Genomic DNA, 18026 nt, shown 5'->3' with positions numbered 1-18026 from the left:
CCCTTTAACTGAGGCCAAAAGAAATTCCTTGTAGTAACTAGGTCTGAACAACTCAATAGCAGTAGTTTACATGGTATCCCACAGGTGATGCTGTGATTCCCTGAAGAGTTTTAAATATACCGAATTTTAAAAAGAAAAAAATTATTTATTTTTAATAAGATAATTGCTTTACAATATCGTGTTAGTTTCTGCCATATATCTACATGAATCAATTATAGGTGTATGCATGTCCCTTCCCTCTTGTGGGAGGGAGGGACAAGAGTTTTAATCAGTTAGGAACTGGGAGTTTACTATTATGCCTTAGGGCCCCTTGGTATACAATTTAAGAACCATATCTCTGTATAATGATTGTCACTACAGAAGCTCATTCTTTCGTTGTCCTTACTTTCCTTTAAAATGTTTTGTTGAATTGCTGGGTCATAAGGCAGTTCTATTTCCAGTTTTATAAGGAATCTCCACCCTGTTCTCCATAGTGGCTGTACTAGTTTGCATTCCCACCAACAGTGTAAGAGGGTTCCCTTTTCTCCACAACCTCTCCAGCATTTATTGCTTGTAGACTTTTGGATAGCAGCCATTCTGACTGGCGTGAAATGGTACCTCATTGTGGTTTTGATTTGCATTGATAATGAGTGATGTTGAGCATCTTTTCATGTGTTTGTTAGCCATCTGTATGTCTTCTTTGGAGAAATGTCTGTTTAGTTCTTTGGCCCATTTTTTGATTGGGTTGTTTATTTTTCTGGAGTTGAGCTGCAGGAGTTGCTTGTATATTTTTGAGATTAGTTCTTTGTAAGTTGCTTCATTTGCTATTATTTTCTCTCATTCTGAAGGCTGTGTTTTCACCTTGCTTTATAGTTTCCTTTGTTGTGCAGAAGCTTCTAATTTTAATTAGGTCCCATTTGTTTATTTCTTCTTTTATTTATACCCCAATGTTCATCACAGCACTGTTTATAATAGCCAGGACATGGAAGCAACTTAGATGTCCATCAGCAGATGAATGGATAAGACAGCTGTGGTACATAAACACAATGAAGTATTACTCAGCCATTAAAAAGAATACATTTGAATCAGTTCTAATGAGGTGGATGAAACTGGAGCCTATTATACAGAGTGAAGTAAGCCAGAAAGAAAAACACCAATACAGTATACTAATGCATATATATGGAATTTAGAAAGATGGTAATGATAACCCTGTATGTGAGACAGCAAAAGAGACACAGATGTATAGAACAGTCTTTTGGATTCTGTGGGAGAGGGCGAGGGTGGGATGATTTGGGAGAATGGCATTGAAACATGTATAATATCATATATGAAACGAATCGCCAGTCCAGGTTCAATGCAGGATACAGGATGCTTGGGGCTGGGCACTGGGATGACCCAGAGGGATGGTATGGGGGGGTAGGTGGGAGGGGGGTTCAGGATGGGGAACACATGTATACCCATGGCAGATTCATGTTGATGTATGGCAAAACTGATACAATATTGTAAAGTAGTCAGCCTCCAATTAAAATAAATAAATTTATATATATAAAAAATAAAAACAGCAAAAAAAAATGTTTTGTTGAAAACTTAATATGTGCAGAATGCTAGGTACTGGAATTCTGTATATAGCTAAGATATGTTCTTGCTCGGGACAGCTTAAAGTGTATCATAGATGTCAGGAAGTTAAAAATAAAGGAAAAATTGGGGAACAAATTAGCAAATTGAGTTTGCCAAAGTTTGACACAGGATCTAATAGACTTTCAGGAAATGATTGTTGAATTGAATTGTAACACAAATAGGAGGACTTGCACACCTTAAATTTCACGAGTGTGCAGGCAAATAACATCTATTAACACCAGCTTTATTTCCCCATTCATTAGGATGAAACTGTTTCATTCTTTAAAAAAAAATCTTGTTTTCTCTCTTGTCCATTTTTAAAACAATATAAAATTTTAGAAATCTTCAGAAATGAGGGAAAAAATCATCACCCTTATACAGTAACTCCCATTACTTTTGTTCTTATTTTATCACATACATGCCTACCCAGTTGTAATCATAGACATTAGATTTTCCTGTCTTTTTTCATTTTAACCCTGTTTTGTAAGCACTTCTCCATTGTTCTAAATAAATCTTTAATTTATCTTTACTTCTTCCATAATTTGGAAGAGATTTGCTTTTCCTTTTGGTAAGAAAATCTCTGTGCTTTTCAGAATTAAAGCTTTGTTTTGTACAAATGCATCTTCAGCTCTGTTGCATTGATGCCTGATTATCCCTCAGTTTGGACAAAATGATTTCCTTAACTGTGAATAACCCAGCAATGAGGCAATGGGTACTGAGAACTGTATAAGAAGAGATGTATCTCACTCTTTGCTTACCAAACCAACGAGGCATTTCAGTCTCAGGGCCAGGGAGGGGCCAGGCTGTAAATTTTTCTGACTCCTGCTATAAACATAGCCTGTCAGGAGGAGGCGGTGACTTGACACCCTTTTCACAAAGGGAAACTGGGGAACAGAAAGGTAGAGCATGTCTCTCTCTTTATGTCATTCTATGCCTTGGGAAGAGGAGATCAGGGATTTCTACATGCAGAGCCAGGGTTGACATCTTTATGGTAAACCAAAGTCACCAGAGTAGAGTTGAGCTGCTTTGAGCTGCTGTTAAACTCCAAGGTGACTTTTTCTGTGAGGGCAGAACTGGCTTCTCTCAGGTCGAGAAGAGTTGATCTTGTACTATGTCCCACCTCAGTTCCAAGAGCTTCCACAGCGTAGGCTGAAAGATGAGGTTTTCTTAGCACAGTATTCATTTGAGAATGAATTCAGGCACTCAAATAGGTGCACCTGTATTTAGGAAATGAGAAATTAGTATCACAGACTTGAAAGTATTACTTATGTCTGAGGTTATCTCCAAGCATTTTTAGAACGTTAGGAGGAGGTGATGAAGAAATTTTTAAAAAGACGAGGAAGGGAAGCCACAACCTCAGGAACAGAGGACATATAGGCCATGTTAAATTGTATATATCCAAAGAGAATCAACAATTAATATTTGATTTTTTCCCTTTTAATTTAAAAGAATGTGCTCATTAATTAAAAATGAAATGTTATTTATCTTTAATTTTCAAAAATCTCCTCAGAAATATTAGGGATGTAGACTTTCTCATGGGTCAAGGAAATGTCAACCCACTCCAGTATTCTTGCCTGAAAAATCCCACGGACGGGGAAGCCTGGCAGGCTGCAGTCCAAAGGGTCACAAAGAGTCAGACACAACTGAGTGACTGAACAGAACAGAGAGACTCTCTCATAATCTGTTAATGGGGTTATGAATTGGCGCTAAATTTCTGTGATAATGTGTGCCAAATGCCTCAAAATTACATCTACTCTTGTTTCAACAGCAATTTAATTTCTAGGACCTTATGATATGGTTAGGAATGTACACAAAAATTATACTACATATTCATATATATTAAATTTTATACATTTTCTTAAATTCTTTTTTAAAACTAATTTTTAAAATAAATGGAATTAGTTCAATAAATTGTGAGATGCATCTATAAAGTAAAATTCTATATGGTCATAAATCATGATGATGTATAGATGTCTTATGTGAAAAATGGTCAGGATATATGATTAAGTTTTTTTTTAAAAAAGCAGAAAAAAGAGCATATGCCATTTGATATTTTTTATACACAGAGATGTAAACACTAGAATAACATTTATCAAGGTATTAAAGTAGTTTATGTGGTTATTTTGGGTAGTGGATAATAAAGTTCTTCCCTTCCTTCCCTTCTTCCCTTTCTTCTCTTCTCCTTCCTTCCCCGCCCCCCTTTTCTCCCTTCTATTTGTCTTCTTTTTCCCTGCTCATCTGCCTTGTTATTCTTAGTTTCCTATGTTTTCCAAGCATTTGGGCTCTACTTTTATAATTTGAAGGAATATACTGTTTTGCTTTATTTTTAACTTTGTCTCATAAAGCCTGTTATTTGTATTTTCCTTAGGGAATTTAGGTAGAAAAACAAAATGTTCCTCTCTGGTATACTAAATGCCTCTTTTCCCTAATGATTCCAAGTTCTCTTTCTCTATGGGTGAAGAAGAGAGAAAATTGGAGTATGAGGAACAACATTCAACTGTGTCTTTCAGAAGCAGACCTAGAAAATCATTCCACCATGTTCATTCCTCTTCAGGAAATGAATTATATATATATGCTAAGATGATGCTGTGAAAGTGCTGCACTCAATATGCCAGCAAATTTGGAAAACTCAGCAGTGGCCACAGGACTGGAAAAGGTCAGTTTTCATTCCAATCCCAAAGAAAGGCAATGTCAAAGAATGCTCAAACTACCACACAATTGCACTCATCTCACACGCTAGCAAAGTAATGCTCAAAATTCTCCAAGCCAGGCTTCAAAAATACGTGAACTTCGAGACGTTCAAGCTGGTTTTAGAAAAGGCAGAGGAACCAGAGATCAAATTGCCAACATCCGCTGGATCATCAAAAAAGCAAGAGAGTTCCAATAAAACACCTATTTCTGCTTTATTGACTATGTCAAAGCCTTTGACTGTGTAGATCACAATAAACTGTGGAAAATTCTGAAAGATATGGGAATACCAGACCACCTGACCTGCCTGTTGAGAAACCTGTATGCAGGTCAGGAAGCAACAGTTAGAACTGGACATGGAACAACAGACTGGTTCCAAATAGGAAAAGGAGTACGTCAAGGCTGTATATTGTCACCCTGCTTATTTAACTTATATGCAGAGTACATCATGAGAAATGCTGGGGTGGAGGAAGCATAAGCTGGAATCAAGATTGCAGGGAGAAATATCAATAACCTCAGATATGCAGATGACACCACCCTTATAGCAGAAAGTGAAGAGGAACTCAAAAGCCTCTTGATGAAAGTGAAAGAGGAGAGTGAAAAAGTTGGCTTAAAGCTCAACATTCAGAAAACGAAGATCATGGCATCTGGTCCCATCACTTCATGGGAAATAGATGGGGAAACAGTTGGAACAGTGTCAGACTTAATTTTGGGGGGCTCCAAAATCACTGCAGATGGTGATTGTAGCCATGAACTTAAAAGACACTTACTGCTTGGAAGGAAAGTTATGACCAACCTAGATAGGATATTAAAAAGCAGAGACATTACTTTGCCAACAAAGGCTATGGTTTTTCCAGTAGTCATGTATGGATGTGAGAGTTGGACTGTGAAGAAAGCCGAGCACCGAAGAATTGATGCTTTTGAACTGTGGTGTTGGAGAAGACTCTTGAGAGTCCCTTGGACTGCAAGAAGATCCAACCAGTCCATTCTGAAGGAGATCAACCCTGGGATTTCTTTGGAAGGAATGATGCTGAAGCTGAAACTCCAGTACTTTGGCCACCTCATGCGAAGAATTGACTCATTGGAAAAGACCCTGATGGTGGGAGGGATTGGGGGCAGGAGGAGAAGGGGATGATAGAGGATGAGACGGCTGGATGGCATCACAGACTCGATGGACAAGAGTTTGGGTGAACTCCGGGAGTTGGTGATGGACAGGGAGGCCTGGTGTTCTGCAATTCATGTGGTAGCAAAGAGTCGGACACGACTGAGTGACTGAACGAACTGAACTGAACTGAAACATTATATGCTATTTTTTCCACAACAGTTAGGAAGAAATTAATTTTGCCTTTAGTGTGTAAAATTTAAATGATTCGCAGCTTTTCTTATTTTTCATAACATTTTCTAATAAATTAACAAAATTAGCTGTTTAATTATCAAACTATAGCCTGAAAAAAATTTTCCAAGGAAGCAGGAGCAAGTCATGTTTAAAAGCCAGGACAGGAAAGGTGGTAATAGAAAAAATAACGCTCAGTAATGATCTAAAGCAGTTGACTATGTCAGTACTGTATCCCAATAATCAAGTGCTGGTTTTAGGGAAGGTGCACAGCTCATTGCAAATTACAAAACACTGAAAGTTGAACCTGGTAATGGCAGAATTGGAGAAGGAAATGGCAATCCACTCCAGTATTCTTGCCTGGACAATTCCATGGACAGAGGAGCCTGGTAGGCTACAGTGCTTGGGATCACAAAGAGTCGGACACGACTGAGCGACTTCAAAAATTCAATTCAATGGCAGAATACTGGTGATAGGGTTCATATTGTGCTAACAACTGTATACAGCCTGATATGGAGCAGGTGGTCTGAGTCTGAGAATACTAAGCTTGCCTTGGATAAGTGAAATTTTCACAATGGTAGCTATATTTTCAACCTATATGTATATACATATATTTAATGAATCCTATCAGCACAATCATCATAGCTGCTTCATGTGTTTTATTTCAGGGGAAATTGATAGTAGGATCATCATATTAACTTTGCATTTTAACTCCATGATGCTGGTGTCCCATGGGTCCCAAATTAAAGACCAGGGGTGCTGGGCCCAGGTCTGATTCAAGTCTGAGTCTGTCTAGAGGCTGGTATGCCGTGGTTCTATTTTTACAAAACACCAGATGAATCCTATGGAAGGAAGTCATGGTAAGGAGAAGGGCTGCAGAGCTGCCAAGGCAGCCTTCAAGAATCCCAGCAGCGACTTGATTCAGTGTCAAGGAAAGCCACTTTCAGTGAACTGAATCTGAGGAATAAGAAACGAAAGGGTGGACACTGCAGGAACATGTTTTTGGAACACCTATGACAAACATCTGTAGGAGAGGGGGTCCCAAAGTTATGGGAAGATTGTGAGGGGTTTGATTCCTGTAGACACTGTAGAGATATACTTTTTTGTATCCATTATTGTTACTTTGGTCTTACCCTCAGACTACTGTCATCTAGAAAACATGGATTACTCTTATATCTATTTAGAAAGAACAGAAAAGTAGTTATCAGATGGCATACAGAAAAGACACATATATGTGGGCTTCTTGTCCTTGCCTTTAAAGCAATAAACACTAGGATTATTTGGAAAAAACAGCAGTTATCAGGAAATCAATGAGCCACGATGAAAAAAAACCCCTAAATAACATTTAATCTTTCAAATAAGAATTCTTCATTCCTTTTTAAAACAATATTTATTTTAATTTATTTATTTGGCTGTGCAGGGTCTTAGCTGTGACACGTTGTATCTAGTTCCTCAACCAGGGATCAAACCCAGGGCCCCAGCATTGAGAGCTCAGTCTTAGTCACTGGACCACCAGGGAGTCCCAAATTCTTCATTCTTGAGTTGAACTGACAAACGAGGTGGCATTTAGACCGACTGATTAGACTTATAGCTTTGTGGGGCTGCTGAACATCACACACATGTGATAGAGGTGTTCGTTAGTGTTACTCTGCTTTCTTAGTCCTGCATGTTTATATTTGCTCAATTACGGCTGAGTTGCACTAATTTTTCAAAGAATTAGCTTCTTCCAAACTGTCAAATTTATGAGCATATTATTGTCTGTAGTACTTTATTATCCTTTTAATGACTGCTGCATAAGAAGTGATGTCATCTATCTCATTCTTGATTTTATTGATGGTTGTTTTTCACTTTCTATTTTTATCATTCTTGCCAGAGTTTTGTTGTTGCTGTTGTTTAATTACTAACTCATGTCCAACTCTTTTGAGACTCTGTGGACTCTAGCCCACCAGGCTCCTCTGTCCATGGCATTTCCCAGGCAAGAATACTGGAGCGGGTTGCCATTTCTTCTCCACCCAGGAATTGAACCTGCCTCTCTTGCGTCTCCTGCATTGGCAGATGGATTCTTTACCACTGAGCCACCTGGGAAACTCTTAGTCCTGCGTACCTAATCACATTTCTATCATTTGTATCTGATTTGGAAAATATAGAACAATCCATTAACAATTTCAAGACAAAAAAGTCTACACACTTCATAGCCCCTTCCTATTACATGAACGTGTAAATTGAATTCCCTCTCAAGATGAAAAAAAACAAAGGTTGGCTTCCCAAAAATGTTTTCATTGGCTTTAGGGAACTAAAACGCACCAGTCTGGGTGACTAATACTTCCTGGAAAATAAAGATAGATCAACACATAATTAAGTTCTGGCTCAAATATAACTGTTGTCTTGGAAACAGTTTGGGGGATAAATATGGTTATGCTAATAAAACTTTTCATGATTTTCACCAATAATCTGGTTTATTAATTAGGCCAGACCATCTTACTATCTTAATTAAGGCTACCCGTTTTGGACTACTCAAGGGTTAAAAAAAGTTCCTAAGAGGACATTGAAAAGGAGGAAAAGGGGATAAACCTGGATATTTACCAGCGCTCAAGGTTAAACGTACTTTTTGGCACATGTGTAGGTTTCAAACATCTTTTCTACTTCATTAAGCAGAAAGCAGAGTTGTATATACAGCATTTTGAACTAAGAATTCCTAGCGTTGTTTTTCTGAACCCCATCTTCGGAGGATTTCAAATCCGACGAACTCAAGAGAAACAAGCGAAAGCAAAATCCTAAGTAGCCAGGATTTTTCTGGTTCCCGCTTTCAGTAAAGAGAGTTTTGTAGGAAGTTCTCCTCCGAGTGTAGCCCGAGGGGCAGCCTGCGGGCTCCGGAGGGTGTCTGGTGGAGGCCGAGTGTGAACTCCGGGCGCGGGAGCGCATCCCGGTCTGAGATCACACCCACTCGGGGTGTGCGTGAGTGAGCGCGCGGTGGCCGCGCGCGTGTGTACGTGTGGGGAGGTGTGCGCCAAAGGGGTGGGGTGAGGGGCGGCGAGGAGGGCTCTAGGTGAAGCACGAGGCGCGGGAGCGGGAGGTCGCGCGCTCCGGCCTCTCCCCCAGGGGCCGCGGCGGCTGGCTCGCGCTCGGGCTGCCCCTCCCGGTGCGCGCCGCTGCGGCGCCACAGGCCCCTCGACCCTGTGACCACCGCCCTCCGGCCGCCTGGCCCGCAGCGGGGACCGGCGATGGCGCGGGACTGACGGTCTCCTCCCTCCGGACCCTTCTGTCCCGCACGGGGGCTCCCGGGGGCCGCGGCGCCGCCCCGACCTGCATGTGGGGCGCGCGCGCCGGCGGCCGGAGCGAGCGGCCCTCGGTGCCCCCGAGGCGGTGCCCGGCCGCGCGGGCGGACCGGGAGGAGGAGCAGCAGCAGGCCGGGCCGGGCTCCCCGCGCGCCGCCGCCCGGGAGCACGGGCTCCCTGGAGGGAGCTCGGGGCGTCCCAGCCTCGGAGGAGGGACCCGGAAGCAGAAGCGGAGCCCCGAGTCGAGCCGAGCCGCTGCCCCCGCTGCCCGCCGGCGCCGGGTGGGGGTCCCGGCGGCTGGATGGGCAGCGGCGGCTCGGGCCGCGGGCGGCGATGGGCGAGGAGCAGAGCACGGTGAGCGGTGCCGGCGGGCCCCTGGAGGCGCGGATCCCCGCTGGCGACGCCGCGGGCCCCCCGGAGCCCCCGCGGCCGCCGGGGCACAGCGCCGGGGCGCCCGGGCCGCGCGCCGCCTCCGCCGAGCCGAGCGGCGGCGGCTGCGGAAGCGACTCCGGCTGCGCGGACGCCGGAGCCCCGGAGCCCGCGGAGAGCCGAGGGGCCCCGAGCTGGAGCAAGAGCCGGGCACCCGGGCAGCCCGCGGGACTGGCCCTCCCCGGGCCCCTCAACCCGCAGGCTTTGCAAAAGCAGCTGGCCAAGGAGGAGGAGGAAACGGGGGAGCGAAACGAGAGCGGGGATGAACAGCAGGAGGCGCCCCCCGGCGAGGAGCTTGAGCCCCCGACCCGTGTCCACGTCGGGGCCCCGGACGGACTGGTCTTGGACGTGCTGGGCCCGCGGCGCCCGCCCCCGGCCAAGAGACAAGTGTTCTGCTCCGTGTTCTGCGTGGAGAACGACCTGTCCGAGGTCCCCTCGGCGGAGCGGCTCTCGCTGCCCGCATCGCCACCTCGGGCTCCGCCGGTGACCAACCCTCCCAGCACCCCCTCCTCCTTCCCCAGCCCCCAGCTGTCGCTCCCAGCGGACCCCTTGTCCCCCGACGGCGGCAGTATCGAGCTGGAGTTCTACCTGGCGCCGGAGCCGTTCTCCGTGCCCAGCCTGTTGGGAGCCCCACCCTACTCCGACCTGGGTGGGGTCGGGGATCCCTATGCGCCCCTCATGGTGCTGATGTGCCGGGTGTGCCTGGAAGACAAGCCCATCAAGCCCCTGCCCTGCTGCAAGAAGGCCGTATGCGAGGAGTGCCTCAGAGTCTACCTGAGCTCCCAGGTAACCTCACCCCTCCGACCTTCCTCTGTTCCCCATTCAGCTTTCCAAATCCGTGGCCAGGAAATCCCGCACGCCAGCTCACTGCTCACCGGAAGAGGTGATGAGCACCCTTACCAAGGACGTCTATCAGTGTCTTACATCTCGGTTGTTGCCCTTAGAATATTTAAGTGTGTTTGTCTTCGTGGGTTAGCTCGACTGGAATTTAACTCTGGGTGAGCTTTGGGCTTTGATTGGCCACCACAGAAGGAACAGGGTATGAATGCATTGCCCTCTTCTATTTATTTTATTAGATTTCGAGCAAGGAGCTTGCTCAAAGAGGAGGGCAGTTGAGCGCGCTTCAGAGGCCTGGTATTCCAGAAACTGACAAATAGTGGGCATAAAATAAATATGTATTGAGTTAGTGGAGAGAAGGGTTGCAATGAGTGATTCCTGAATTTGAAATTTTGCTACTTTCAGGTAATCCAAAGAAAAGTGTTATTAATTATGTATTCCTTGCCCCTGGGTCACTTTTCAGTTTCCTTTTCCACAGTAAAGTTGAAGTACTTTTTCTCACTGAAGTTTTAAGCCAGCAGAATGCTTTATTTCTTTAAGAAGGAACAAAACAGAAAAAGCAAAACAAAGCAAAGCAAGGCTAAGAGGCTTAACAAAACAAGCACTGGTGAAACTTTCCTCCTCAGTTGCTTATTTGAAAGCTTGTTTTTTTTCTTGGAAAGTTGAAGAGTGCAGTTGACCGGCTTTCCTTCCCTGGTGGTGAAGGCGTCCTTCTAGCAGCTTTCAGTCTGTTAGGTTTCTGCCAGTGTTTTGCACAATCTCGAATGCCCTTTGATCCCATGTCTGATTGTCCTGGGCCTATTCATCTTTCAAAATCCTGAGCTGTTAAGGTGCCAACTTCTCTGTGAAGCCTTCCCTCACCCTCCAGGCCACGGCTTATATACTTTCAAACACTTCTGCGTGTCTTGCATGCACTGAAGTTGTTCTGTATGTCTGTGTGACTAGACAGTGTCTTTCTTAGAGCCCCTGTGTCTGATAGACTCATGTTGGTATCCTTCCTCCTAACAGTGTTTAATAACTTTGGCTGAAGGGAACTAAACAGGATTTCACACTACAGTTCCTCTGTGTATTGTGGCTAATCTGTGCTTGTGTCTAGACTGAAAGTGTGTACCCTGCCCAGTGGAAAACGCAAAGGGGAATTTAGACAGAATGGAATGTTACACAAGCAGTGACTTGGCCAAGATGGTTGAGATTATCCAAGCGCCTGTGAGAGTCTGTGATGTCTCTTTCGTGCTTTATCCGCAAACAGATACTTCAAACAGGAGGAAAGCCCGCTTCTCACTGTGGCTGTTTCTAGGATGTCACTGTCAAACAGTCAAGCAGATAGCCATGGACAAGGCCCCGTGGTGGGATTCAGACATTCCCAAACTATGGGCTCTACTCCAAGGAAGCTCCCTTGTGTGTACAAGATGTGTACACACGAACAATACAAGGTAGCATATGATGAGGTGTAAACAGAGTGACAATATCATGTAGCACTTAAGCATTGAATAGAAATACAGTGTGGGTTTAGAGGTTCAAGGGAGGTGGTCATTAGAAGTTGGGGTACTCTGCTTTGCAGTTTGATTTCCTTAAGCATTTCCGTTTCCTGAAAGCAAAAACTTTTTTTTGCCTCCAAAATCTGATCTGTGTTAATCCTAAGGTCTCTTCTACGCAAAGACTCTTGTTTCCATGTCATTTAACCTTTCTGTGTCTTAATTTTCTCATCAATGAAATGGAATTACAGGCTCTCTAATGACACATCAATTCTAAAGCAAAACAAAAACTGCAGAGTTGTTTTGGTGCCTTTCTGAACCCGATCAAAAGGGCATAAAGAGTGCCCTCTTTTTTATTTTCTAAGGTTTCTTGGTTTTTACAGTAGTAAATCTGTCAAGCTTGAACTTGCAGGCGTCTTAAGGCTTTTTAAACTAAAGCGATATATTTGAAATAAAAAGTTAATAGTGACTTTTGTCATCATCTTTTGGATTTGTGCCAAATACTTAGTGTATTAGTTAATATCATTTAAGAAAATAAAATAGAGTCCCTATTAAGCATTTAAGCAGTCATTAAAAATGCATATTAAATGTGAATTGGAATGTTGCCTGGTTAAATAATATTCTTCTAAAAGCAGCTGATGAATTCTTTGGAAGAAGGTACAAAGTTGGAAGACAGGAATGCAGATTTTTAGGTGATAAGTCTTATTTCCATTAGTGCCATGGCCTGAATATGTGGCGAAGGCCAGTGGGTAGTTGTCTCCATTATTTCAGTGTACACATAGGAGATTAGGTGGTGACTTAAATACCTCTGTGCACGCTCAGTTCATCAGTTGTGTCCGACTCTTTGCGACCTCATGGACTGTCGCCTCCCAGAGTCCTCTGCCCCTGGGATTCTTCAAGCAAGGATACTGGAGTGGGTTGCCATGACCTCTCCAGGGGATCTTCCCAACCCAAGGATTGAACCCATGTTGTCTGTGTCTCCTGGGTTGGCAGATGGATTCTTTACCCTTGGGTCACCTGGGAAACCCAAATACCTCTATGTGCATGCATGCATGCTCAATCTTTTAAGTCATCTGACTCTTTGTAACTCTATGGACCATAGCCCACCAGAGTCCTCTATCCCTGGGATTCTCCAGGCAAGAATATTGGAATGGGTTGCCATGCCTTCTTCCAGGCGATCTTCCGGACCCAGGGGTTGAACCAGCGTCTCTTATGTCTCCTGCATTGTCAGGTGGGTTGTTTACCACTAGCATCACCTGGGAAGCCCAAATTCCTCTATATTGTGGTTTAAAAATAATAGTTTTAGTTTTTTAAAACAGTGATTTGAAAAACTAAAACCAGTTTTTTTTTCAGTGATAAGAATTCTTCTTCAGTTATCACTATGCCTGGGGTCTATGTAGGATCCTTCTTAGTGGAATGACTTTACTGGCCAGCAGGTATCAGTTGCTGTGGTGAAGGATTGAACTGGTACATTATAATCTTTGGTACACATACATAGGGGTCGAGGTAGAGGCGCTAGAGCCCTATGGTACAGACAGTGGGAGTTTAACTGGTTTGTGTTGCATGAGTATGTAAATCTTTGGTGCATAAACTTCAGAAGTCCATTTCCAATGGCCTGTGTGCACATGTATGACCGTGGCTTAGAGCATGCAATGCCAGGGATATCTGTGGTCTCCTTCAGGGCACTGAGCCGTTCTGAGAACTGACCTTCTCAGCTGGTTTGGCCTTTACCCCATTTTCTTAGGAGGAAGGGTTGTTACTTTCCTCATTTCATGGAATGATACCGCACTCATTTCAAAAATTCTCCGCAGGTATCTTTCCTTTATGATTTTGATTTGAAACAGTAAAATCTGGTAGGATGTGAAATACTAATATTGAGCACTTTATATAAAGAAAAGAGAGAATTGGACATGCTAAGGGCTTTCTAAAGGTAACAGCTGTTGTGACTTTCATCACTCTGCTTCAAAGTGCTTGTGATGGCACATGCATATGAATTGGAATGTATACACCTGTCAAATGAGTATTAATAGAGACAAGCAACACATTTCTTCGGCACTTTGTGAACAAAACAGCTGCTAGATGATAATGTCCTGAAATGACTGTCTACTATAGTCATCCTAGAACCGGTGACCTAGGAGTGAAAGCTTCTAGATCCTTTTATTAAACTCTGAGTCATCCAGACCTTTATGGGTAAAAGTGTAGCTTGCTTTTTCCCTTTAAACCTTAAAGCACCCTGTATATTTTTAGAAACTGGCCTTTTCAAGATGGAGTTTGCCAGCAGCCACCTTCACACAGGTGAATTTATGGCTCTTCTCCTGCCAGCTGTGATTTTGGTAGTCTTGAAAATGTGAAGAATAAGAGACTGAACCCTGTTAAATCACTCTGTGAATTTTAAAAGTGAGGATTCCGGCGTATGTAAACTTACTCTTCCGTGTACTCTGTGTGTGTGTGTGTGTGTGTGTGTGTGGTGTGTGTGTGTGTGGTGTGTGTGTGGTGTGTGTGTGTGTGTGTGGTGTGTGTGTGGTGTGTGTGTGGGGGGGGTGTGTGTGGGGTGTGTGTGTGTGGTGTGTGTGTGTGTGTGGGGTGTGTGTGTGTGTGGTGTGTATTCTGGAGCTGTGGTTAACATTCACTTTCACACCTTTCTGACTCATGCACTTCTTTTTCCTCTTCTGACTCTTTAATGCTCTCTCTTTTAATAATTTCTTCATTTCCATTTCCCCTTAATAATTCTCTCTTTTTCCTCTTACTTTTCAAAATTTGATTTTAAATAGCACTTGAGTGCTGCCGAGGAGTCAGGGCCCTGTCCGGGCTGTGCGCTGGGCCCTCAGGACCTGCACCTCAGGTGCAGATGGTGTCTGGGCGCCTGCCTTCCCGCGTCCTCCAGCGTCTAGAGACGACACGCTCCGCCGAGAAACCCTGCCCTGCCTACGGGTCTCAAATAACCTGACTAGTACTACTTTCCTTGGGTGTCACCTTTAGAGTGGTGATTTTTTTTTTCCTCCTAGAGTAGAGCTCAGCTTTTTATAGTTGAAGGCTGTTCCTTACTCCTCATGTGAGAGACACAAAAAGAACATTAGATTTGAGCTCCCAGCTTTTCCTTAAGCATTGGTGATGGGGATGTAGACAGATGTCTGAGTCATAATTTCTTATAATTAACATTTTCATTTGTTAATGTACCATTTACACATATAAGACATTTATTGGCTACCTGTATGTCAGGGACCTTGAGAGACTTTTTAAATGTATTAAATGCCCACAAGGAGCTGGCTTAGAGCCTTGCTGGCCGTGTTTCCTCCAAGCTTTATCTGGTGGCATAAATAAGCTTTCCTTTAAGTTCTCAGACAAGTGTGGCTCTCCTCTTCTTTTTCCTTTCTGGGAGGATTTTATTAAGCCAGTTCTGGAACACCAGCTAACCTTTTAGTAAACATATTACTATTCCTCCTCTTACATGTTTATTTCAAAGTAATAAGAAACATTATTGTAATAAGTTATTACTATAATTAAATGTTCTTAATTAACATTTCTTAGAGCTCTTTGTAATTGTTGTAAATAGAATATTAGTTAATGCTTTGCTTCTTTCAACATTTTTATTACTTTTGCGCTTTTGCAAAAAAAATACTCAAAAGAAAACATTTTGCTAACTGTGTTTGGATCATTCATAAAAATATGGCCAATCTTTAAAGTTAGGACACTTTCAAAGAATTGTTTCTTGGTTCTACTTCACTTTGTCAGCAGAGTTTTATGTGATAAACTTATTGAACCTTCCCAAATCAAGTTCTGTCTTAAAAAAAAAATTCAGTATCTTCAGGACAATAATTCCTAGAAGAACATTCTCTTTCAAAGTGATCACTACTATTTGCCCCATCAGTTTTGGGTAATTACTCTTGAGCTTTGAAGTTTCCATAAATAACAACCATTAATTGAACACCTATATTTCAAGCATTTTTTACATTTATTGTGTTTCAGTTTCTGTTAATATGTTATTATGTTTCCATTTAGTGTATTTTATTATTTAATTTTAATTCCCTTGCATATTAAATACCTATTACATACCAAGCACTGTTGGTGTTGGAAACACAGAGAAGTGAAACAGATAAAACCCCTTACTCTATGGAGTTTATTTATTAGGCTGGGGGGAGATTGATAATAAAATAAGTAAATTAGTTAGTATACTAGATATTATTTAGTCTACCATAGTATACTATAAAGAAAGAAAAACAAGGGAAAGGTGATAATATTGGGAAGGAGGTTTTTCTTTATGTATTTATAGTGTTTTTAGGAATTGTCAGCGAGGGTTTGTTTTACATGGTGACTTTTGAGCAGAGATCTTCATGATGGCAGTGAGAGAGCAAACCAAGAGAATATCTGAGGAAACAGTAAGTATAAAGTTCCAGAGACAGGAGCATGCTTGCTGAGGGGTTCCAGGAATGACAGAGAGATTCATATGGGTGAAGCATATGGAATGAGGTGGGAAGCACTAAGAAGAAACCGGAAGGAGAAGTGGGAAAAGCTGATGGAAAGGGCTTTAAGGCCTCAGAGAACTTGCAGTTCCTCTGAATGAGCTGGAAAGCGGTAAGATGGTTTTGGGTTAGTCAGATGTGACTTCACCTTTAAGACAGAGGACTCTGGCTCTCTGTGGAGAATGTATCAAGAGAGTTAAGAGCAGAAGTAAAGGGACTTCCCTGGAAGTCCAGTGGTTAAGACTCTGTGCTTCCAATGCAGGAGGCACAGGTTCGATTCCTAGTCAGAGAATGAAGATTCCACATGCTACCTAGCTAAATAAAAGCCATTAAAAAAAAAAAAAAACAACTTGGGGGAAAAAAAAGAATGGAAGTGATCAGTTAGAAGAATTTGGCAATAAGCCAGAGAGGAGATGTGATGGTTCAGACTAGGGTGATTAGAGGTAGATACGGTTTGAACTGGTGGAATTTTGGATGTATTATGACAGTAGAGCTGATGGAATGTGCTGATGACTTGGTGTGGGATAAGAGGAAAAGAGTCCAGAATGACTCAGGTTTTGAGCCCAAGCAATCAGAAGAATGGGTTTGCCATTTAACAAGGTGAGGAATACTGTAGGAGGACTTATATTAAGGAGAATCAGGAGTTCATGCAAAGTTCCAAAAGCTTGTTTAGACATTCATAAAAGGATGGCAGTTGGCGTGTGGCATTCAGCAAAGAGACCTTAAGAGGAGATGTAAATTTCTGTCTTTCTGATATAGAGAAGATGTTTAAAGCCATGAGACCAGAGGAGGATTGAGGACTGGGTCTGGACATACCAGGGCTTGCTGATATAGAGCCTGGGATGTGTGAAGGAATAGGAAGGAGTCTGAAAGGGAGAGGGCAAAAAGGAAACCAAGGTAGAGTGGGTTAACCAGAAGCCAAACAAAGATGATGTTTGATAAAGGAAGGAAAAATCATTTTTGCCTAATGTTTCTGATAGTTTCAGCAGGATAAGCGTTTAAATTGACCATTGGATTTCCCAACAAGGAGACTATTTGTAAGTGTGAATAGTGCTGTTTTCATTGGCACTGCTGGAGTTGACTTTCTGATTATAATAGGTTCAAGAAAACAGGAACAGCTCAATTTCTGTACTGAAGGTAGTAGAATGTTACATGAGGAAACTCAGGGTTAGCAAGGTTAAAGAACTTGTCCTAAATCACATGGCTAGGAAATGGCAATGGTGGGATTTCAGTTCCATTTGGCTCTAAAACCCAAGGTCTTTTAATAGTGTTTGCATTTATTATCTTATTTAATAAGTTAAATGTTTTTTTTTTTTTAAGTTTATATCTGTATTGTACAAAGTCACAAGGCTTCCAGTCCAAGAAGAAACTTAATTACATGTTTTGAGGAAGTGGAAGTCTCTTGCCCAAATTTAGATCCAGAGAAAGATTTCAACCAAAGTCAGCTTCATCTTCATGTAAGAAAATCAGGAATTGAGTTGAGAAGAGCTATGATTTAACTTACTATTAAGTTTTAATGGCAGCACACTCTCTTGTTTTCTTCCTAACTCTTGACCATGCCTTTTCTTTCCATTTGAACTATTTTTATGTTACCATCTCTTAATGTTGGTATCTGCATGATCATATATTAAACCCTCTCTCTCCTCACATTCAAGTCAAAAAGAGAAGGGGGCAGCAGAGAATGAGATGATTAGATAGCATCACTGACTCAATCAACACAAATTTTTGCAAACTCTGGGAGATGGGCAGTGGAGGGTATAGAGGAACCTAACTTACTGTAGCCCTTGGGATTGCAAAGAGTCAGACACAACCTAGTGACTGAACAACAACTCCTCACATTGTGTATTAGTAGTGGGACCATGTACTTTCACTCCCGTGGTTTCAAGTGACACCAATACGCTTTTCCAAATCTTTGCTTCTAGCCCAGATGACT

At 42.6% G+C, this 18026-nt stretch overlaps 1 protein-coding gene and 1 long non-coding RNA gene across 2 annotated transcripts in view; one reads left to right on the top strand and one right to left on the bottom strand.

Annotated features, from left to right (window-relative positions):
* Positions 1-1824: 1824 nt before the first annotated feature.
* LOC133253756 (uncharacterized) lies at positions 1825-11412 on the bottom strand. Its single transcript, XR_009738409.1, has 2 exons — positions 10222-11412; positions 1825-2813 (listed from the first exon to the last, which is right to left on the bottom strand). It is a non-coding gene; the product is annotated as an uncharacterized LOC133253756 (long non-coding RNA).
* The window catches only part of RNF217 (ring finger protein 217), a 132414-nt gene continuing 123517 nt past the window's right edge, over positions 9130-18026 (top strand). The window contains exon 1 of the mRNA XM_061427378.1: positions 9130-10107. Coding sequence (XP_061283362.1) covers positions 9226-10107 — 882 coding nt within the window. The 5' untranslated portion in view covers positions 9130-9225. The remainder of the gene's footprint in view (positions 10108-18026) is intronic.

This window comes from Bos javanicus, chromosome 9 (genome assembly GCF_032452875.1).
Source record: "Bos javanicus breed banteng chromosome 9, ARS-OSU_banteng_1.0, whole genome shotgun sequence".
Lineage (NCBI taxonomy): Eukaryota > Metazoa > Chordata > Mammalia > Artiodactyla > Bovidae > Bos > Bos javanicus.
The sequence above is the reverse complement of the archived record's forward strand: the minus strand, read 5'-3'. Positions and strand labels throughout refer to the sequence as shown.